Consider the following 23,523-nt stretch of genomic DNA (forward strand, 5'->3'; position numbering starts at 1 on the left):
AAAAATTCAAGTTCAAGATGGAATCGCTCAGGGCGGTTATTGCAAGCCTGGACGAGGGGGATTACATGGTATCCCGGGACATCAAGGATGCTTACCTGCATGTCCCCATTTACTATCCTCGCCAGGAGTACCTCAGATTTGTGGTACAGGATTACCATTACCAAGTCCAGACACTGCCGTTTGGACTGTACATGGCACCGAGGGTGTTTTATCAAGGTAATGGCCGAAATGATGATACTCCTTCGAAAAAAGGGAGTTGTAATTATCCCGTACTTGGACAATCTCGTTATAAGGGCGAGGTCCAAGGAGCAGTTGGTAGTCGGGGTAGCACTATTTTGGAAAGTGCTACAACAGCATAGTTGGATTCTAAACAGTCCAAAGTCACAGCTGGTTCCTATGACACGTCTACTGTTCCTGGGGATGGTTCTGGACATAAACCAGAAATAGTGTTTCTCCCGGAGGAGAAAGCCAAGGAGTTGTCATCTCTAGTCAGAGACCTCCTGAAACCAAAATAGGTAGCGGTGCATCATTGCACGCGAGTCCTGGGAAAAATGGTAGCTTCCTACGAAGCAATCCCATTAGGCAGGTTCCATACAAGAACTTTTCAGAGGGACCTGTTGGACAAGTGGTCCGGATCGCATCTTCCGATGCATAGGCTGATAACCTTGTCTCCAAGGACCAGGGTATCTCTACTGTGGTGGCTGCAGAGTGCCCATCTTCAAGAGGGCCGCAGGTTCGGCATACAGGACTAGGTCCTAGTGACCATGGATTCCAGCCTTTGAGGCTGGGGGGCAGTCACACAGGGAAGAAACTTCCAGGGACTTTGGTCAAGTCAGGTTATTTCCCTACACATAAATATTCTGGATCTGAGGGCCATTTACAATGCTCTGAGGCCAGCAAGGCCTCTGCTTCAAAACCAGCCGGTACTGATCCAATCAGACAACATCACGGCAGTCGCCCATGTAAACCAACAGGGCGGCACAAGAAGCAGGATGGCGATGGCAGAAGCCACAAGGATTCTCCGATAGGCGGAAAATCATGTGTTAGCACTGTCAGCAGTGTTCATTCCCGGAGTGGACAACTGGGAAGCAGATCTTCTCAACAGACACGACCTCCACCCGGGAGAATGGGGACTTCCTCCAGAAGTCTTCCAATAGGATTGTACACCATTGGGAAAGGCCACAGGTGGACATGATGGCGTCCCGCCTCAACAAAAAGCTATAAAAGATATTGCACCAGGTCAAGGGACCCTCAGGCGATAGCTATGGACGCTCTGGTAACACCGTGGGTGTACCAGTCGGTTTATGTGTTCTCCCCTCTGCCTCTCATACCAAAGGTACTGAGAATAATAAGAAGGCGAGGAGTAAGAACGATACTCGTGGATGGCCAAGAAGAGCTTGGTACCCAGAACTTCAAGAATTTATATCAGAGGACCCATGGCCTCTGCCACTCAGACAGGACCTGCGGCAGCAGGGGCCCTGTCTGTTCCAAGACTTACCGCGGCTGCGTTTGACGGCATGGCGGTTGAACGCCGGATCCTGAAGGAATAGGGCATTCCGGAGGAAGTCATTCCTACGCTTACTAAAGCCAGGAAAGAGGTTACAGCAACTCATTATCACCGCATATGGCGAAAATATGTTGCTTGGTGTGAGGCCGAAAGGGCCCCAACAGAGGAATTTCAACTAGGTCGATTTCTGCATTTCCTGCAAGCAGGAGTGACTATGGGCCTTAAATTGGGTTCCATTAAGGTACAGATCTCGGCTCTGTCGATTTTCTTTCAAAAAGAACTAGCTTCAGTACCTGAAGTTCAGACATTTATAAAAGGAGTGCTGCATAGTCAGCCCCCGTTTGTGCCTCCTGTGGCACCTTGGGATCTCAACGTGGTGTTGAGTTTCTTAAAATCACATTGGTTTGAACCACTAAAAACCGTGGATCTGAAATATCTCACGTGGAAGGTGGTTATGTTATTGGCCTTGGCTTCTGCCAGGCGAGTATCAGAATTGGCGGCTTTGTCTTGTAAAAGCCCTTATTTGATTTTCCATATGGATAGGGCAGAATTGAGGACTCGTCCCCAGTTTCTCCCAAAGGTGGTGTCAGCGTTTCACCTGAACCAGCCTATTGTGGTGCCTGCGGCTACTAGGGACTTGGAGGACTCCAAGTTGCTAGACGTTGTCAGGGCACTGAAAATATGTTTCCAGAACGGCTAGAGTCAGAAAATCTGACTCGCTGTTTATCCTATATGCACCTAACAAGCTGGGTGCTCCTGCTTCTAAGCAGACTATTGCTCGTTGGATTTGTAGTACAATTCAGCTTGCACATACTGTGGCAGGCCTGCCACAGCCAAAATCTGTCAATGCCCATTCCACAAGGAAGGTGGGCTCATCTTGGGCGGCTGCCCGAGGGGTCTCGGCTTTACAACTTTGCCGAGCAGCTACTTGGTCAGGGGCAAACACGTTTGCAAAATTCTACAAATTTGATACCCTGGCTGAGGAGGACCTGGAGTTCTCTCATTCGGTGCTGCAGAGTCATCCGCACTCTCCCGCCCGTTTGGGAGCTTTGGTATAATCCCCATGGTCCTTACGGAGTTCCCAGCATCCACTAGGACGTTAGAGAAAATAAGAATTTACTCACCGGTAATTCTATTTCTCGTAGTCCGTAGTGGATGCTGGGCGCCCATCCCAAGTGCGGTTTATCTGCATTACTTGTACATAGTTATTGTTAACTAAATCGGGTTATTGTTGAGCCATCTGTTGAGCGGCTCTATTGTTTCATACTGTTAACTGTGTTTCATATCACGAGTTGTACGGTGTGATTGGTGTGGCTGGTATGAGTCTTACCCGGGATTCAAAATCCTTCCTTATTGTGTACGCTCGTCCGGGCACAGTACCTAACTGAGGCTTGGAGGAGGGTCATAGTGGGAGGAGCCAGTGCGCACCAGGTAGTCTAAGATCTTTCTAGAGTGCCCAGCCTCCTTCGGAGCCCGCTATTCCCCATGGTCCTTACGGAGTTCCCAGCATCCACTACGGACTACGAGAAATAGAATTACCGGTGAGTAAATTCTTATTTTTATCTGGGGCAGAGAGGATTTGTGGGCATTTTCCCAGTCTTGAATTCTGCAGAGAACATTGGGGGTCATTCTGAGTTCATCGCTCGCTAGCTTTTTTTTTTTTGCAGCGCTGCGAATTGATAGTCGCCGCTTATAGGGTAGTGTATGTTTGCTTTGCAAGTGTGCGATCGCATGTGCAGCCAAGCAAAAACTTTTGTGCAGTTTCTGAGTAGCTCAGAACTTACTCAGCCGCTGCGATCACTTCAGCCTGTTCTTGCCCGGAATTGACGACAGACACCTGCCCTGCAAATGCTTTGACACGCCTGCGTTTTTCCAACCACTCCCAGAAAACGGTCAGTTGCCACCCGCAAACGCCCTCTTTCTGTCAATCTCCTTGCGATCGGCTGTGCAAATGGATTCTACGTAAAATCCATTGCACAGCAACGATCCCCTTTGTACCTGTACGACGCGCCTGCGCATTGCCGTGCATGCACAGTTCTGACCTGACAGCGAAAAATCCTAGCGTGCGACCAGGTTGGAATGACCCCCATTGATACTCAGCTGGGTTTTATTTATTATTTCTCTAACGTCCTAGTGGATGCTGGGAACTCCGAAAGGACCATGGGGAATAGCGGCTCCGCAGGAGACTGGGCACAACTAAAGGAAAGCTTTTAGACTACCTGGTGTGCACTGGCTCCTCCCACTATGACCCTCCTCCAAGCCTCAGTTAGATTTCTGTGCCCGGCCGAGCTGGATGCACACTAGGGGCTCTCCTGAGCTCCTAGAAATAAAGTTTATTTTAGGTTTTTTATTTTACAGTGAGACCTGCTGGCAACAGGCTCACTGCAACGAGGGACTAAGGGGAGAAGAAGCGAACCTACCTGCTTGCAGCTAGCTTGGGCTTCTTAGGCTACTGGACACCATTAGCTCCAGAGGGATCGACCGCATGGAACTGGCCTTGGTGTTCGTTCCCGGAGCCGCGCCGCCGTCCCCCTTACAGAGCCAGAAGCAAGAAGAGGTCCGGAAAATCGGCGGCAGAAGACATCAGTCTTCACCAAGGTAGCGCACAGCACTGCAGCTGTGCGCCATTGCTCCTCATGCACACTTCACACTTCACACTCCGGTCACTGAGGGTGCAGGGCGCTGGGGGGGGGGGGGGGGGAGAGCCCTGAGCAGCAATAAAAACACCTTGGCTGGCAAATATATCACAATATATAGCCCCAGATGCTATATATGTGATAAATACCCCTGCCAGAATCCATAAAAAAGCGGGAGATAAGTCAGCGAAAAAGGGGCGGAGCTATCTCCCTCAGCACACTGGCGCCATTTTCTCTTCACAGTGCAGCTGGAAGACAGCTCCCCAGGCTCTCCCCTGTAGTTTTCAGGCTCAAACGGTTAAAAAGAGAGGGGGGGGGGGGCACTAAATTTAGGCGCAATATTGTATATACAAGCAGCTATTGGGAAAAATTCACTCAATATAGTGTTAATCCCTAAATTATATAGCGCTCTGGTGTGTGCTGGCATACTCTCTCTCTGTCTCCCCAAAGGGCTGTGTGGGGTCCTGTCCTCAGTCAGAGCATTCCCTGTGTGTGTGCGGTGTGTCGGTACGGCTGTGTCGACGCGTTTGATGAGGAGGCTTATGTGATGGCAGAGCAGATGCCGATAAATGTGATGTCGCCCCCTGTGGGGCCGACACCAGAGTGGATGGATAGGTGGAAGGTATAAACCGACAGTGTCAACTCCTTACATAAAAGGCTGGATGACGTAACAGCTATGGGACAGCCGGCTTCTCAGCCTGCGCCTGCCCAGGCGTCTCAAAGGCCATCAGGGGCTCAAAAACGCCCGCTCCCTCAGATGGCAGACAGATGTCGACACGGAGTCTGACTCCAGTGTCGACGAGGTTGAGACATATACACAATCCACTAGGAACATCCGTTACATGATCCCGGCAATAAAAAATGTGTTACACATTTCTGACATTAACCCAAGTACCACTAAAAAAGGGTTTTATGTTTGGGGAGAAAAAGCAGGCAGTTTTTGTTCCCCCATCAAATGAGTGAATGAAGTGTGAAAAAGCGTGGGTTCCCCCGATAAGAAACTGGTAATTTCTAAAAAGTTACTGATGGCGCACCCTTTCCCGCCAGAGGATAAGTTACGCTGGGAGATATCCCCTAGGGTGGATAAGGCGCTCACACGTTTGTCAAAAAAGGTGGCACTGCCGTCTTAGGATACGGCCACTTTGAAGGTACCTGCTGATAAAAAGCAGGAGGCTATCCTGAAGTCTGTATTTACACACTCAGGTAATAGACTGAGACCTGCAGATAGTGCTGCTGCAGCGTGGTCTGTAACCCTGTCAAACAGGGATACTATTTTGCGAACATAAGACGTCGTCTTATATATGAGGGATGCACAGAGGGATATTTTGTCGGCTGGCATCCAGAATTAATGCATTGTCCATTCTGTCAGGAGGGTATTAGAGACCCGACACTGGACAGGTGATGCTGACTTTAAAAGGCACATAGAGCCTTATAAGGGTGAGGAATTGTTTGGGGATGGTCTCTGGGACCTCGTATCCACAGCAACAGCTGGGAAGGAAAAATTTTTACCTCAGGTTTCCTCACAGCCTAAGAAAGCACTGTATTATCAGGTACAGTCCTTTCGGCTTCAGAAAAGCAAGCGGGTAAAAGGCGCTTCCTTTCTGCACAGAGACGAGGGAAGAGGGAAAAAGCTGCACCAGTCAGCCAGTTCCCAGAATCAAAATTCTTCCCCCGCTTCCTCTGATTCCACCGCATGACGCGGGGGCTCCACAGGCGTAGCCAGTTACGGTGGGGGGCCGCCTTAAAAATTTCAGCGATCAGTGGGCTCGCTCACAGGTGGATCCCTGGATCCTTCAAGTAGTATGTCAGGGGTACAAGCTGGAATTCGAGGCGTTTCCCCCCCGCCGTTTCCTCAAATCTGCCTTGCCGACAACTCCCTCAGGCAGGGAGGCTGTGCTAGAGGCAATACACAAGCTGTATTCCCAGCAGGTGATAGTCAAGGTGCCCCTACTTCAACAAGGACGTGGTTACTATTCCACACTGTTTGTGGTACCGAAACCGGATGGTTCGGTGAGACCCATTTTAAATTTGAAATCCTTGAACACATACATAAAAAAATTCAAGTTCAAGATGGAATCGCTCAGGGCGGTTATTGCAAGCCTGGAGGAGGGGGATTACATGGTATCCCTGGACATCAAGGAGGCTTACCTACATGTCCCCATTTACCATCCTCACCAGGAGTACCTCAGATTTGTGGTACAGGATTGCCATTACCAATTCCAAACATTGCCGTTTGGACTGTCCACGGCACCGAGGGTCTTTACCAAGGTAATGGCAGAAATGATTATACTCCTTCGAAAAAGGAAGTTAATTATCCCGTACTTGGACGATCTCCTTATAAAGGCGAGGTCCAAGGAGCAGTTGTTGGTCGGAGTAGCACTAACTCGGGAAGTGCTACAACAGCACGGATGGATTCTATACATTCCAAAGTCACAGCTGGTTCCTACCACACGCCTACTGTTCCTGGGGATGGTTCTGGACACAGAACAGAAAAAAAGTGTTTCTCCCGCAGGAGAAAGCCAAGGAGCTGTCATCTCTAGTCAGAGACCTCCTGAAACCAAAACAGGTATCGGTGCATCACTGCACACGAGTCCTGGGAAAAATGGTAGCTTCTTACGAAGCAAAATTCCATTCGGCAGGTTCCATGCAAGAACCTTTCAGTGGGACCTCTTGGACAAATGGTCGGGATCGCATCTTCAGATGCATCGGCTGATACCCTGGTCCTTGGAGACAGGGTTATCTCTACTGTGGTGGCTGCAGAGTGCTCATCTTCAAGAGGGCCGCAGATTCGGCATACAGGACTGGGTCCTGGTAACCACGGATGCCAGCCTTCGAGGCTGGGGGGCAGTCACACAGGGAAGAAATTTCCAAGGACTTTGATCAAGTCAGGAGTCGTCCCTACACATAAATATTCTGGAACTGAGGGCCATTTACAATGCCCTAAGTCTGGCAAGGCCTCTGCTTCAAAACCAGCCGGTACTGATCCAATCAGACAACATCACGGCAGTCGCCCATGTAAACCGACAGGGCGGCACAAGAAGCAGGATGGCGATGGCAGAAGCCACAAGGATTCTCCGATGGGCGGAAAATCACGTCTTAGCACTGTCAGCAGTGTTCATTCCGGGAGTGGACAACTGGGAAGCAGACTTCCTCAGCAGACACGACCTACACCCGGGAGAGTGGGGACTTCATCCAGAAGTCTGCCAACTGTTGGTAAACCGTTGGGAAAGGCCACAGGTGGACATGATGGCGTCCCGCCTAAACAAAAATTTAGATATTGCGCCAGGTAAAGGGACCCTCAGGCAATAGCTGTGGACGCTCTAGTGACACCGTGGGTGTTCCAGTCGGTTTATGTATTCCCTCCTCTGCCTCTCATACCAAAGGTACTGAGAATAATAAGAAAACGAGGAGTAAGAACGATACTCGTGGTTCCGGATGGGCCAAGAAGAGCTTGGTACCCAGAACTTCAAGAAATGATATCAGAGGACCCATGGCCTCTACCGCTCAGACAGGATCTGCTACAGCAGGGGCCCTGTCTGTTCCAAGACTTACCGCGGCTGCGTTTGACAGCATGGCGGTTGAATTCCGGATCCTAAAGGAAAAGGGCATTCCGGAGGAAGTCATTCCTACGCTGATAAAAGCCAGGAAAGAAGTAACCGCAAACCATTATCACCGTATTTGGCGAAAATATGTTGCTTGGTGTGAGGCCAGGAAGGCCCCAACAGAGGAATTTCAGCTGGGTCGTTTTCTGCACTTCCTACAGTCAGGAGTGACTATGGGCCTAAACTTGGGTTCCATTAAGGTCCAGATTTCGGCTGTCGATTTTCTTCCAGAAAGAACTGGCTTCACTACCTGGAGTTCAGACATTTGTAAAGGGAGTGCTACATATTCAGCCCCCTTTTGTGCCTCCTGTGGCACCTTGGGATCTCAACGTGGTGTTGAGTTTCCTAAAATCACATTGGTTTGAGCCACTTAAAATTGTGGATTTTAAATATCTCACGTGGAAAGTGGTCATGTTATTGGCCTTGGCTTGGGCCAGGCGTGTGTCAGAATTGGCGGCTTTGTCATGTAAAAGCCCTTATCTGATTTTCCATATGGATAGGGCAGAATTGAGGACTCGTCCCCAGTTTCTCCCTAAGGTGGTATCAGCTTTTCACTTGAACCAACCTATTGTAGTGCCTGCGGCTACTAGGGACTTGGAAGATTCCAAGTTACTGGATGTAGTCAGGGCCTTAAAAAATTATATTTCCAGGACGGCTGGAGTCAGGAAAACTGACTCGCTTTTTATCCTGTAGGCACCCAACAAAATAGGTGCTCCTGCTTCTATTGCTCGCTGAATTTGTAGCACAATTCAGCTGGAGCATTCTGCGGCTGGATTGCCGCATCCTAAATCAGTAAAAGCCCATTCCACGAGGAAAGTGGGCTCATCTTAGGCGGCTGCCCGAGGGCTCTCTGCTTTACAACTTTGCTGAGCTGCAACTTGGTCAGGGGCAAACACGTTTGCTAAATTCTACAAATTTGATACCCTGGCTGAGGAGGACCTTGAGTTCTCTCATTCGGTGCTGCAGAGTCATCCGCACTCTCCCGCCCGTTTGGGAGCTTTGGTATAATCCCCATGGTCTATTCGGAGTTCCCAGCATCCACTAGGACGTTAGAGAAAATAAGATTTTACTCACCGGTAAATCTATTTCTCGTAGTCCGTAGAGGATGCTGGGCGCCCATCCCAAGTGCGGATTGTCTGCAATACTTGTATATAGTTATTGTTAACTAAAGGGTTACTGTTATGAGCCATCTGTTGAGAGGCTCCGTTATGTTTCATACTGTTAACTGGGTATAGTATCACGAGTTATACGGTGTGATTGGTGTGGCTGGTATGAGTCTTACCCGGGATTCAAAATCCTTCCTTATTGTGTCAGCTCTTCCGGGCACAGTATCCTAACTGAGGCTTGGAGGAGGGTCATAGTGGGAGGAGCCAGTGCACACCAGGTAGTCTAAAAGCTTTCTTTTAGTTGTGCCCAGTCTCCTGCGGAGCCGCTATTCCCCATGGTCCTTTCGGAGTTCCCAGCATCCACTACGGACTACGAGAAATAGATTTACCGGTGAGTAAAATCTTATTTTTTTTCCTAGGAGCTCGCTTGTTTGCGTTTTCCCCGGTTGACACACTTTATGCGACGTCTCCTAATTTGAGACCTAGAGCCCCAACTGGTCATTTCAAGCCATATAATTCAGTTAGCGTGTGTGTTTGCTGGACCTAGGTGTTGTATAATCTCTTGAAATATTGTAAACTCGGCCATACACTGAAGTTATCGGCCCAATCAGTGTGGTGTTGCTTTCTTCATTCTTCTAGTGATGCAGACATACCTAATGGGTTGGACACAAGGGGGTCACAATGGTTATGTAAAGGTCTTCCTAACTGGCTTGTTACTTCTCATTCTAGCCGTGTCGGTGAAGGTCTTGAACAGGTTTTGCCTAGTATAACGGAACTGATTCTCACAAACAATAATATTATGGAACTGGTAAGATTCTTTATTTTCTTCCGATGTTTGTCTGTTTTAATGATGCTGCTTCAGTGCATTTCGGTTAAACTGCATACACACTGTGCGATTTTCCGTGTAATATGGACTATATAGTCCATATCGCACGGAAACATAGTGCATATCGCACTGTGTGTATGCACTTGTGATGCCGGTGTGCACGCGGAGCTGACACTGACTATATTGTGCCCGGAGGTATGTGTTCCGTATCGGCCAAAAGCCTGCATCGCATTTTGTGTGTGTGTGTGTGTGTGTGTGTGTGTTTTTTTTTTTAACACAACTTTATGGTAACCTCAACCCTAGGGTTGGGGGGAAAAACCCGGTTTTAAAAAAACAAACAAAAAAAAAACCTACCCCCCCCCCCCCTAATATATATAGAAACCTTGATCATCCATGTTTTAATGCTTTCTGACATTAAGGATGTTATTAGGCTTTTATTTTACATATTTCAATAAAACCACATTTTTACAGCTTATTCCTATTACATCTGAATATATGTAGATAGACTAATTATATTACTACATACAAAGTACGCTCATAGATGAAATTGAAAGGAAGAACAAGTTAATGTTAAGTATTAGTCTTATGCTGGCCATACATTAGAACGACCAGCATCAAATGCGACTTGTCTCCCAATTTGACTTGAACTTCCTGGCAGTCCCGGCCTCACGATTTGGTATTTTTATGACACGATGCGCAAACATCTAACTATTAATCTGCACCAAGAGAAAACGTGAGGCGAATGAGGCGCCACTTGTCACTTCTAGAGACACATAAATAAATGCTTACACAAATAAATATTCCCAATAATGGGAAAAACGACAGATGAATTAGAGTTGACCTTCCATGAAAATGGATACTACAAAGATGGTAAAAACACAAAACATAGTGTATTCCAATTTAATTAATTGATTAAGCTTTATTGCTTCTTGGTCTCACTCACATGATAAAAAAAGGGAAAATACTCTGCGCTTGAAACAATGTATCTAAAGATATATGTGCAGTCTGACACAGGAGAAAGATTGACTCAGTGAGGCTTGGATATATTATAAAACCATTTATATAGTATCTTAAGAAAAGCATTTATAACACACAATTCAACAGACAATTAATACGTTCTCTCACATATATTATAATGAATGAGAATTTAAAATTGCGTGCAACATGCAGTAAAATTAATTACTAGAAACTCTTTCAAATGGTGATAATGACAGTCCAAATACTGGCGTCCCAGTATGTTATAAATTTGTAGCTCCCGCAATGAAATTTTCAGTCTCAATTTATTTATATAGATAACTGAAGAAAGGATGCAGCCTATAATCAATGCTCCCGTGCTGGTTCCTGTATTAATATGCGGACAGGGTCCTTTATAAGAGTAGAATACACATAGAGCGGAGGTATACCATTCAGTCACTGTTTAAATAACAACAGATGACTGACGCCTTTCCCAGAGTAACCCAGAGTAACATTCGTTGGTTTGATAAACAGTAATGAGCGCTTAGAAAAGTTATGTGGCACCTGTAAAAAAGTTTTTTTATTAGCATATGTTTACAGCTCTTTTTAGGAGCTTTGTTGCGGTATGGCACAGTCCATGAGAGATCTAACTATCCCTACCTCACTCCCAGTCCACGGGATTCCTCAGCCTGATGGTAAAAGTCGCTGTCCGTGGCTTAGATGTTCTTCTCCTCCACCGCTGCGTCCAGCGGAGAGGCGGAGTGTGGCGGGGTTTAGCGGGTGACGTCACTCGGCGGCGTCCGATCTCTCCGGCGGCAGAATGTCCTTGTAATACCGCTATCCACCAACGCGTTTCGTGCTGTACCTAGCACTTCTTCAAGGTTGGATATGTGATTAAAAGGTGGAGATATCACTACAACACTGTAGACTGCTTTCCCGTAGACCTCTGTTATGGCTTCTGGCACTCCCTTCAGGAGTGGACGCAGCGGTGGAGGAGAAGAACATCTAAGCCACGGACAGCGACTTTTACCATCAGGCTGAGGAATCCCGTGGACTGGGAGTGAGGTAGGGATAGTTAGATCTCTCATGGACTGTGCCATACCGCAACAAAGCTCCTAAAAAGAGCTGTAAACATATGCTAATAAAAAAACTTTTTTACAGGTGCCACATAACTTTTCTAAGCGCTCATTACTGTTTATCAATTTCCATTATTTTATTTGAGCAGCTTTAGTAACACAAAGCGCATGAAACATTATATTTACATTCGTTGGTTTGAAATGTAAGTGGCACTGTTCATAGACGGTGGGTCTAGCCGCCGTAAGAGTGGCTCCTGGTGACAGGTGTTAGGCGCCACAGCGGGGGTCAAACGGAACTCACCCGACCAATATTGGAGAGACGTGCGGCAAAGGGCTGAGGCTGTCACGGCTGTACTGAGCCGGCTGTGCTGAGCCGTGGACTGTGTTCGTGCGGCGGGTATCACCAAATGGAGAACGTAACAGAGAGTGGGCGTCCATATGTTATATCCTTCTTCAGAAGCGTAGGGGACAGACGCGCGTTTGTCCCCTACGCTTATGAAGAAGGATATAACATCCGAAAGCGCTTAAGCTGGGGACCTTTTGTGCTGGACTGATTGGAGACCTGGAAAACGGATCTGACAGCGTGGGGACGCCTTGAGTAAACCGGGACTTGCGGTGATTATAATCCCATGCTGCTGGTGGCTGTTTCCTTTTGTCCTGATGTCCATGCAACTTTTACTTGTTTTATGCGGTTTCCAAGTCTGTGTTTGTGAGTGTTTTTATTAAAAGAATCTTTTTCCTATACACAAAAGGTATTGCACTATTTTATATCTTTCTTTTTCAAGTGCTAATTAGAGTTTAAGCTGGGTGCATATTTATGAAGTTGAACCATCTTGATGCACTGATTTCTACATGCAAATTAAACTCTTACATCATGTGAGTGAGACCAAGAAGCAATAAAGCTTTATCAATTAATTAAATTGGAATACACTATGTTTTTTGTGTTCTTTTACCATCTTTGTAGTATCCATCTTCATGGAAGGTCAACTCTAATTCACCTGTCGTTTTTCCTATTATTGGGAATATTTATTTGTAAGCATTTATTTATGTGTCTCTAGAAGTGACAAGTGGCGCCTCATTCGCCTCACATTTTCTGTTGGTGCATATTTGTAAAGTGAAACCACGGTGAAGGTTTCTTGTGTGGGACGAGGGGCTGACATTTGTTTTAGGCGCAAGAAAAGTCTTTCTTTGTTTGCAAATCTAACTATTAATCGTTCGCCCCTAATGATCGATCATGTGTCTCACAAAAAGTGTCAAGGGATATGCCACTCAAAATGACGCAGATCAAACTATCCATCGGACGTGCAAAAAACAAGGCATGTTCTGCAAACTATAATGACTGATCATATGGGCTGCACGTATGATCAGAAGATACGACATATGAGCCATGTGACAGCACATTTGATTGTAATCATTCCCAAATACTGCGTGATTTGCGCATGATGCATCATTTAAGGTGTCCAAATTGTTCAATCAGACCTGAAATCGTCCTAGTGTATGGCCAGCTTTGCTTACAGTATTATAATAAATCGGAGTAGTAGTACAAAATTAAAAATGCAAAATCACTTTTCTCTTACGTCCTAGAGGATGCTGCTCTCCACATTGGTACCATGGGGTATAGACTGGTCCACTAGGAGCCATGGGCACTTTAAGAGTTTAATAGTGTGGGCCGGCTCCTCCCTCTATGCCCCTCCTACCAGACCCAGATTCGAAAATTTTCCCGGGGGAGCTCCTAAAGCTTCTTTAGTTTTTTTTTTTTTTCCCGTTTTTTTTTCTAAGAGTAATTTAGGCACAGGGAGGCTGCTAGCAATAGCCTCCCTGCTTCGTGGGACTTATGGGGGGAGTAGTGTCCAACCCTGAGAGGTTAATGGCCACTGTCTCCGCTGACAGGATACTGAGCTCTGAGGGTGATGATCGTTAGCCGCCCGAGGTGACCGCTCGCTCCCGCAGCATGCCGCCACCCCCTAACGGAGCCAGAAGATTCCGGTGATGAGTGTGTTACCAGCGACCCGACAGACTGGGAGCCATTGTGAATGGTGGCAACAAGGTGGGGGCTCAGTACTGATACTGCGCTCCGGAAGGCTCGGCTGTACAGCAGGTGCGGCGCTATGAGGGGCGCCCTGGGCCAGCGCAAATACCCTTACACTGGTCACTCAGGCTATCAGGGACTCCAGTAAACGCTGCTAGTATAATACCTCAAGCCAGTATAAAATTAAAAATAGTGCGGGAAGACGTGCTATTTTTGGGGACGGAGCTTCTCCTCAGAGCGGACACAGCAGATCACCAGCGCCATTTTCTCCCTGCAGATGCACTTCCAGCGACGTTGACAGGGAGCGCTGTTCCTCCACACAACTCCAGCTATCCTGTGCGGTACCAGGGGGTTGTAGAAGGGGGGGGGGGGGGTGGCGGTGGCCTGTAATTTCACTGTGTAGTCTATTAAGGGTACACAGTCAGCGCCAGGCAGTTCTTGTATAACTGTCTCTGGGGCGCTGTGTGTGCTGGCTCCAAACTCTCTCTCTCTCTGAAGGTACTTGGGGGAAACTGTGTCTGACATTTTCCTGTGTGTGTGTGTATGCAAATTCTCACATAACCATGTCCAGGGACTCTGTGTCTTATGCTGCAGAGGAAGTATCTTCTCCAGAGGAATCCATTACATGTACCCAGGAATGTAATATCATGTCTCAGGCTTCTGAATCTGAGCCACATTGGCTGGCTTCCATTAAGGGAATGCTATCTCAGATTTCTACTAGGGTAGCCCATACTGAGACTGAAACTCAGATTTTAAGGAAGTCTATGGAAGTTTGGTCGGGTTCTGTTCCCTTTACTTCAAAATCCCCTAGCATATACCCAAAGAAACGTGCACTTGCCCAGATTATGCAAACCGACACGGATACCGACTCTGACATGGCAGACGGTGATGGGGATGTGCTGAGGGGGGCGGCATCCCTTGCAAAGGGGGTGCAGCTCATGATTGAGGCCATTAGGGATGTGTTACACATTACTGACACACCACCTGAGCAGGTTAAGGAGGCTTACTTCACAGACAATAAGAAACACTCGCTAACCTTACCTGCGTCTAAAGAATTAAACACATTATTTGAAAAGTCCTGGGAAACCCTGGAGAAAAAATTCCAGATCCCAAAAAGGGTTCTCGTTACCTTTCCCTTCCCTGAGGAGGATAGGAAAAAATTAGAAAATCCACCCATAGTTGACGCATCTGTCTCCAGACTGTCTAAAAAGGTGGATTTACCTATCCCTGGATCTACTGCATTAAAAGAATCGGCTGATCGTAAGATTGATACTACGCACAAATCGATATACACTGCTTCAGGAGTGGTGTTAAGGTACACTATTGCCTGTGCATGGATTTCTAAAGCCTTAGTAAAGTGGTCAGGCATATTACTAGAGGACTGAGATACGATGGATAGAAGTGACATTGAACTGTTTTTAGGTAACATACAGGATTATGCGGGTTTCATGGTGGAGTCCATGAAGGACCTGGGTTCACCTGAATGCAAGGATATCTCCCATGGCTGTCTCCGCACGCAGACACGGAATCCAGGAGAAGTGTGGAGAACCTACCCTTCACAGGTCAGGCTCTATTTGAGGAAGTTGGATGCGTGGATTTCCACAGCAACTGTGACTTTTCTTCCCTTGGCTGCTCCTACTACGAAGAAACACTTTTCTTCATCAACATCGCAGTCCTTTCGGACCGCAATGACAAAAGTTCAAGCCTCCTACCACCTTGTTTAGAGGTGATCGGGCAAAATCCAAGTAGCCTGTGCCTGCAGGTTCCCAGCACCAGAAGCCTGTTTCTGGTTCCTCAAAATCCTCAGCATGACGGTGGACCGCACAGCCTGGAGAACGGGCTGGTGAGTACGAGACTCAGACGTTTCAGCCACGTCTGGGTGTTGTCTGGCCTGGATACAGGATATTGTGTCCAAGGGTTACAGACTGGAGTTTCCAGAACTCCTGCCTCACCGATTCTTCAAGTCAGGCTTGCCAGCTTTACTGACAAAGAATTATCCTACAGGAAGCCATCCAAAAATTGGAAAAGTCAGAGGTCATTGTTCCAGTTCCACCTCATATTCAACACATGGGTTACTATGAAAACCTTTTTGTGTTACCGAAACCGGATGGTTTGTTCAGACCGATTTTGAACTTGAAATCATTAAACTCTTATCTGAGGGAGTTCAAATTCAAAATGGAGTCTCTGAGAGCGGTGATCTCAGGTCTGGTTTCTGGTATCCCTAGATATCAAGGATGTGTACCTCCACATTCCGATTTGGCCATCGTATCAGGCTTGCCTCAAATTTGTAATCCAAGTGTTTCCGCACTGAAAGCATTTTTTATTTTTTTCTCTGACGTCCTAAGTGGATGCTGGGACTCCGTAAGGACCATGGGGAATAGCGGCTCCGCAGGAGAGTGGGCACAACTAAAGAAAGCTTTAGGATTACCTGGTGTGCACTGGATCCTCCCACTATGACCCTCCTCCAGACCTCAGTTAGAATCTTGTGCCCGGCTGAGCTGGATGCACACTAGGGGCTCTCCTGAGCTCCTAGAAAGAAAGTATATTTCTCTAACGTCCTAGTGGATGCTGGGGACTCCGTCAGGACCATGGGGAATAGCGGCTCCGCAGGAGACAGGGCACAAAAAGTAAGCTTTTAGGATCACATGGTGTGTACTGGCTCCTCCCCCTATGACCCTCCTCCAAGCCTCAGTTAGGTTTTTGTGCCCGTCCGAGCAGGGTGCAATCTAGGTGGCTCTCATAAAGGGCTGCTTAGAAAAAGTTTTTTAGGTTTCTTATTTTCAGTGAGTCCTGCTGGCAACAGGCTGACTGCTACGAGGGACTTAGGGGAGAGAAGTGAACTCACCTGCGTGCAGGATGGATTTGCTTCTTAGGCTACTGGACACCATTAGCTCCAGAGGGATCGAACACAGGCCCAGCCATGGAGTCCGGTCCCGGAGCCGTGCCGCCGACCCCCCTTGCAGATGCCGAAGTTGAAGAGGTCCAGAGGTCCGGAAACAGGCGGCAGAAGACTTTCAGTCTTCATAAGGTAGCGCACAGCACTGCAGCTGTGCGCCATTGTTGTCGGCACACTTCACACCAGCGGTCACTGAGGGCGCTGGGGGGGGCGCCCTGGGCAGCAATGTATAATACCTTTTTCTATGGCTAAAATACATCACATATAGCCCTTGAGGCTATATGGATGTATTTAACCCCTGCCATATATCGCAAACTCCGGGAGAAGAGCCCGCCGTTTTAGGGGGCGGGGCCTATTCTCCTCAGCACACAGCGCCATTTTCCTGCTCAGCTCCGCTGTGAGGAAGGCTCCCAGGACTCTCCCCTGCACTGCACTACAGAAACAGGGTAAAACAGAGAAGGGGGGCATATTTTGGCGATATTTTTATATATTAAGCGCATATAACAGAAACAACACCTTTTTAGGGTTGTTTATATACATTTTTATAGCGCTTTGGTGTGTGCTGGCAAACTCTCCCTCTGTCTCCCCAAAGGGCTAGTGGGGTCCTGTCTTCGATAAGAGCATTCCCTGTGTGTCTGCTGTGTGTCGGTACGTGTGTGTCGACATGTATGAGGACGATGTTGGTGTGGAGGCGGAGCAATTGCCGGTAATGGTGATGTCACCCCCTAGGGAGTCGACACCGGAATGGATGGCTTTAATTATGGAATTACGTGATAATGTTAGCACGCTGCAAAAGTCAGTTGACGACATGAGACGGCCGGAAAACCAGTTAGTACCTGTCCAGGCGTCTCAGGCACCGTCAGGGGCTGTAAAACGTCCCTTACCTCAGTCAGTCGACACAGGTACCGACACAGATGAATCTAGTGTCGACGGTGAAGAAACGTATTTTCCAATAGGGCCACACGTTATATGATCACGGCAATGAAGGAGGCTTTGCATATCTCTGATACTGCAGGTACCTCAAAGGGGGGTATTATGTGGGGTGTGAAAAAACTACCTGTAGCTTTTCCAGAATCGGAGGAATTGAATGACGTGTGTGATGAAGCGTGGGTTAACCCCGATAGAAAACTGCTAATTTCAAAGAAGTTATTGGCATTATACCCTTTCCCACCAGAGGTTAGGGCGCGCTGGGAAACACCCCCTAGGGTGGATAAGGCGCTCACACGCTTATCAAAACAAGTGGCGTTACAGTCTCCTGATACGGCCGCCCTCAAGGATCCAGCTGATAGGAGGCTGGAAACTACCCTGAAGAGTATATACACACATACTGGTGTTATACTGCGACCAGCAATAGCCTCAGCCTGGATGTGCAGTGCTGGGGTGGTATGGTCGGATTCCCTGACTGAAAATATTGATACCCTGGATAGGGACAGTATTTTACAGACTTTAGAGCAATTAAAGGATGCTTTTCTTTATATGCGAGATGCTCAGAGGGATATTTGCACTCTGGCATCGAGAGTAAGTGCGATGTCCATATCTGCCAGAAGAAGTTTATGAACGCGACAGTGGTCAGGTGATGCGGATTCCAAACGGCATATGGAAGTATTGCCGTATAAAGGAGAGGAATTATTTGGGGTCGGTCTATCGGATCTGGTGGCCATGGCAACAGCCGGAAAATCCACTTTTTTACCTCAGGTCACCTCCCAACAGAAAAAGACACCGTCTTTTCAGCCGCAGTCCTTTCGTTCCTATAAGAACAAGCGGGCAAAAGGACAGTCATATTTGCCCAGAGGCAAAGGAAGGGGTAAGAGGGTGCAGCAAGCAACTACTTCCCACGAACAGAAGCCCTCCCCGGCTTCTACAAAGCCCTCAGCATGACGCTGGGGCTGTGCAAGCGGACTCGGGGGCGGTGGGGGGTCGACTAAAGATTTTCAGCACACAGTGGGCGCGCTCACAGGTGGACCCTTGGATCCTGCAGGTAGTATCTCAGGGTTACAAGTTGGAATTCGAAAAGTCTCCCCCTCGCCGGTTCCTAAAGTCTGCTTTACCAACGTCTCCCTCAGAAAGGGCGACGGTATTGGAAGCCATTCACAAGCTGTATTCTCAGCAGGTGATAGTCAAGGTACCCCTCCTACAACAGGGAAAGGGGTATTATTCCACACTATTTGTGGTACCGAAGCCGGACGGTTCGGTAAGACCTATTCTAAATCTGAAATCCTTGAACCTGTACATACAGAAATTCAAGTTCAAGATGGAGTCACTCAGAGCAGTGATAGCGAATCTGGAAGAAGGGGACTTCATGGTGTCCCTGGACATAAAAGATGCTTATCTGCATGTCCCAATTTACCCTTCACACCAAGGGTATCTCAGGTTCGTGATACAAAACTGTCATTATCAGTTTCAAACGCTGCCGTTTGGTTTGTCCACGGCACCTCGGGTCTTTACCAAGGTAATGGCCGAAATGATGGTTCTTCTACGAAGAAAAGGCGTATTAATTATCCCTTACTTGGACGATCTCCTGATAAGGGCAAGGTCCAGAGAACAGCTGGAAGTCGGAGTAGCACTAACCCAAGTAGTGCTTCAACAACACGGGTGGATTCTGAATCTTCCAAAATCTCAATTGACCCCGACGACACGTCTGCTGTTCCTGGGAATGATTCTGGACACTGTTCAGAAAAAGGTGTTTCTCCCGGAGGAGAAAGCAAGGGAGTTATCCGAACTTGTCAGGAACCTCCTAAAACCAGGAAATGTGTCAGTACATCAATGCACAAGAGTCCTGGGAAAGATGGTGGCTTCTTACGAAGCAATTCCATTCGGCAGATTCCACGCACGAATATTTCAGTGGGATCTGCTGGACAAATGGTCCGGATCGCATCTGCACATGCATCAGCGGATAACACTGTCACCAAGAACAAGGGTGTCTCTTCTGTGGTGGTTGCAGAGTGCCCATCTGTTAGAGGGCCGCAGATTCGGCATACAGGACTGGGTCCTGGTGACTACGGATGCCAGCCTACGAGGCTGGGGAGCAGTCACACAGGGAAGAAACTTCCAGGGCGTGTGGTCGAACCTGGAGACGTCTCTTCACATAAATATACTGGAGCTAAGAGCGGTTTACAATGCTCTAAGCCTGGCAAAACCGCTGCTTCAGGGTCAGCCGGTGTTGATCCAGTCGGACAACATCACGGCAGTCGCCCACGTAAACAGACAGGGCGGCACGAGAAGCAGAAGAGCAATGACAGAAGCTGCAAGGATTCTTCGCTGGGCGGAAAATCATGTCATAGCACTGTCAGCAGTGTTCATTCCGGGAGTGGACAACTGGGAAGCAGACTTCCTCAGCAGACACGACCTCCACCCGGGAGAGTGGGGACTTCATCCAGAAGTCTTCCACATGATTGTGAACCGTTGGGAAAAACCAAAGGTGGACATGATGGCGTCCCGCCTCAACAAGAAACTGGACAGATATTGCGCCAGGTCAAGAGACCCTCAGGCAATAGCTGTGGACGCTCTGGTAACATCGTGGGTGTACCAGTCCGTGTATGTGTTTCCTCCTCTGCCTCTCATACCAAAGGTACTGAGAATTATACGGCTACGGGGAGTAAGAACAATACTCGTGGCTCCGGATTGGCCGAGAAGGACTTGGTACCCGGAACTTCAAGAGATGCTCACGGAAGAGCCGTGGCCTCTACCGTTAAGAAGGGATCTGCTTCAGCAGGGACCTTGTATGTTCCAAGACTTACCGCGACTGCGTTTGACGGCATGGCGGTTGAACGCCGGATTCTAAAAGAAAAGGGCATTCCAGAGGAAGTTATTCCTACCTTGATTAAAGCCAGGAAGGAAGTGACCGCACAACATTATCACCGCATTTGGAGAAAATATGTTGCGTGGTGTGAGGCCAAGAAGGCCCCAACGGAGGAATTTCAATTGGGTCGATTCCTACATTTCCTGCAGGCAGGATTGTCTATGGGCCTCAAATTGGGGTCTATTAAGGTTCAAATTTCGGCCTTATCGATTTTCTTCCAGAAAGAATTGGCTTCAGTGCCTGAAGTACAAACCTTTGTCAAAGGTGTACTACATATACAGCCCCCGATTGTGCCTCCAGTGGCACCGTGGGATCTCAACGTAGTTTTGGATTTTCTCAAATCCCATTGGTTTGAGCTGCTCAAATCGGTAGATTTGAAGTATCTTACATGGAAAGTAACCATGCTACTGGCCCTGGCTTCAGCCAGGAGAGTATCAGAGTTGGCGGCTTTATCGTACAAAAGCCCATATCTGATTTTCCATTCGGACAGGGCAGAACTGCGGACGCGTCCTCAGTTTCTGCCTAAGGTGGTTTCGGCTTTTCACTTGAACCAGCCTATTGTGGTGCCTGCGGCTACTAGCGACTTGGAGGACTCCAAGTTGCTGGACGTTGTCAGAGCATTGAAAATATATATTTCAAGGACGGCTGGAGTCATAAAATCTGATTCGCTGTTTATCCTGTATGCACCCAACAAGATGGGTGCTCCTGCGTCTAAGCAGACGATTGCTCGTTGGATCTGTAGCACAATCCAACTTGCACATTCTGTGGCAGGCCTGCCACAGCCTAAATCTGTAAATGCCCACTCCACAAGGAAGGTGGGCTCATCTTGGGCGGCTGCCCGAGGGGTCTCGGCATTACAACTTTGCCGAGCAGCTACGTGGTCAGGGGAGAACACGTTTGTAAAATTTTACAAATTTGATACTCTGGCTAAGGAGGACCTGGAGTTCTCTCATTCGGTGCTGCAGAGTCATCCGCGCTCTCCCGCCCGTTTGGGAGCTTTGGTATAATCCCCATGGTCCTGACTGAGTCCCCAGCATCCACTAGGACGTTAGAGAAAATAAGAATTTACTTACCGATAATTCTATTTCTCATAGTCCGTAGTGGATGCTGGGCGCCCATCCCAAGTGCGGATTGTCTGCAATACTTGTACAGTTATTGTTACAAAAATCGGGTTATTATTGTTGTGAGCCATCTTTTCAGAGGCTTCTTCGTTGTTATCATACTGTTAACTGGGTTCAATCACAAGTTGTACGGTGTGATTGGTGTGGCTGGTATGAGTCTTACCCGGGATTCAAGATCCTTCCTTATTGTGTACGCTCGTCCGGGCACAGTACCTAACTGAGGCTTGGAGGAGGGTCATAGGGGGAGGAGCCAGTACACACCATGTGATCCTAAAAGCTTACTTTTTGTGCCCTGTCTCCTGCGGAGCCGCTATTCCCCATGGTCCCGACGGAGTCCCCAGCATCCACTACGGACTATGAGAAATAGAATTATCGGTAAGTAAATTCTTATTTTTAGGTTTTTTATTTTCAGTGAGATCTGCTGGCAACAGACTCACTGCTACGAGGGACTAAGGGGAGAAGAAGCGAACCTACCTGCTTGCAGCTAGCTTGGGCTTCTTAGGCTACTGGACACCATTAACTCCAGAGGGATCGAACACAGGACCCGACCTCGATCGTTCGGTCCCGGAGCCGCGCCGCCGTCCCCCTTACAGAGCCAGAAGCATGAACATGGTCCTGGAAATCGGCGGCAGAAGACTTCGGTCTTCAACAAGGTAGCGCACAGCACTGCAGCTGTGCGCCATTGCTCCTCATGCACACCTCACACTCCGGTCACTGATGGGTGCAGGGCGCTGGGGGGGGGCGCCCTGAGCAGCAATATGAATACCTTGGCTGGCAAAAAATCACAATATATAGTCCCAGAGGCTATATATGTGATAAATACCCCTGCCAGAATCAATGAAAAAAGCGGGGGGAAAGTCAGCCCCGCCCCTTTTTCAGCTATCTCCCTCAGCACACTGGCGCCATTTTTTCTTCACAGTGCAGCTGGAAGACAGCTCCCCAGGCTCTCCTCTGTAGTTTTCAGGCTCAAAGGGTTAAAAAGAGGGGGGGCACTAAATTTAGGCGCAATATGTGTATACAAGCAGCTATTGGGGGAAAAATCACTCATAGTGTTAATCCCTGCATTATATAGCGCTCTGGTGTGTGCTGGCATACTCTCTCTGTCTCCCCAAAGGACTTTGTGGGGTCCTGTCCTCAAGTCAGAGCATTCCCTGTGTGTGTGCGGTGTGTCGGTACGGCTGTGTCGACATGTTGGATGAGGAAGGTTACGTGGAGGCGGAGCAGAGGCCGATAAATGGGATGTCGCCCCCTGTGGGGCCGACATCAGAGTGGATGGATAGGTGGAAGGTATTAACCGACAATGTCAACTCCTTACATAAGCTGTGGGACAGCCGGCTTCTCAGCCCGCGCCTGCCCAGGCGTCTCAAAGGCCATCAGGGGCTCAAAAAAACGCCCGTTAGCTCAGATGGCAGACACAGATGTCGACACGGAGTCTGACTCCAGTGTCGACGAGATTGAGACATATACACAATCCACTAGGAACATCCGTTGCATGATCTCGGCAATGAAAAATGTGTTACACATTTCTGACATGAACCCAAGTACCACATAAAAGGGGTTTTATGTTTGGGGAGAAAAAGCAGCCAGTGTTTTGTTCCCCCATCAGATGAGTGAATGAAGTGTGTAAAGAAGCGTGGGTTCCCCCGGTAAGAAACTGATAATTTCTAAAAAGTTACTGATGGCGTACCCTTTCCCGCCAGAGGATAGGTCACGTTGGGAGATATCCCCTAGGGTGGATAAGGCGCTCACACGTTTGTCAAAAAAGGTGGCACTGCCGTCTTAGGATACGGCCACTTTGAAGGAGCCTGCTGATAAAAAAGCAGGAGGCGATCCTGAAGTCTGTATATACACACTCTGGTACTATACTGAGACCTGCAATTGCCTCAGCATGAATAGTGCTGCTGCAGCGTGGTCTGATACCCTGTCAGATAATATTAATACCCTAGACAGAGATAATATTTTGCTAACATA

At 48.1% G+C, this 23,523-nt stretch overlaps 1 protein-coding gene across 1 annotated transcript in view; it reads left to right on the forward strand.

The window, feature by feature from the left end:
- The window catches only part of SNRPA1 (small nuclear ribonucleoprotein polypeptide A'), a 98,439-nt gene that overhangs the window by 25,195 nt on the left and 49,721 nt on the right, over positions 1–23,523 (forward strand). Inside the window, exon 3 of the mRNA XM_063925657.1 lies at positions 9,581–9,659. Coding sequence (XP_063781727.1) covers positions 9,581–9,659 — 79 coding nt within the window. The remainder of the gene's footprint in view (positions 1–9,580; positions 9,660–23,523) is intronic.

The sequence above is a fragment of the Pseudophryne corroboree genome, chromosome 6 (assembly GCF_028390025.1).
Source record: "Pseudophryne corroboree isolate aPseCor3 chromosome 6, aPseCor3.hap2, whole genome shotgun sequence".
Classification (NCBI taxonomy): domain Eukaryota; kingdom Metazoa; phylum Chordata; class Amphibia; order Anura; family Myobatrachidae; genus Pseudophryne; species Pseudophryne corroboree.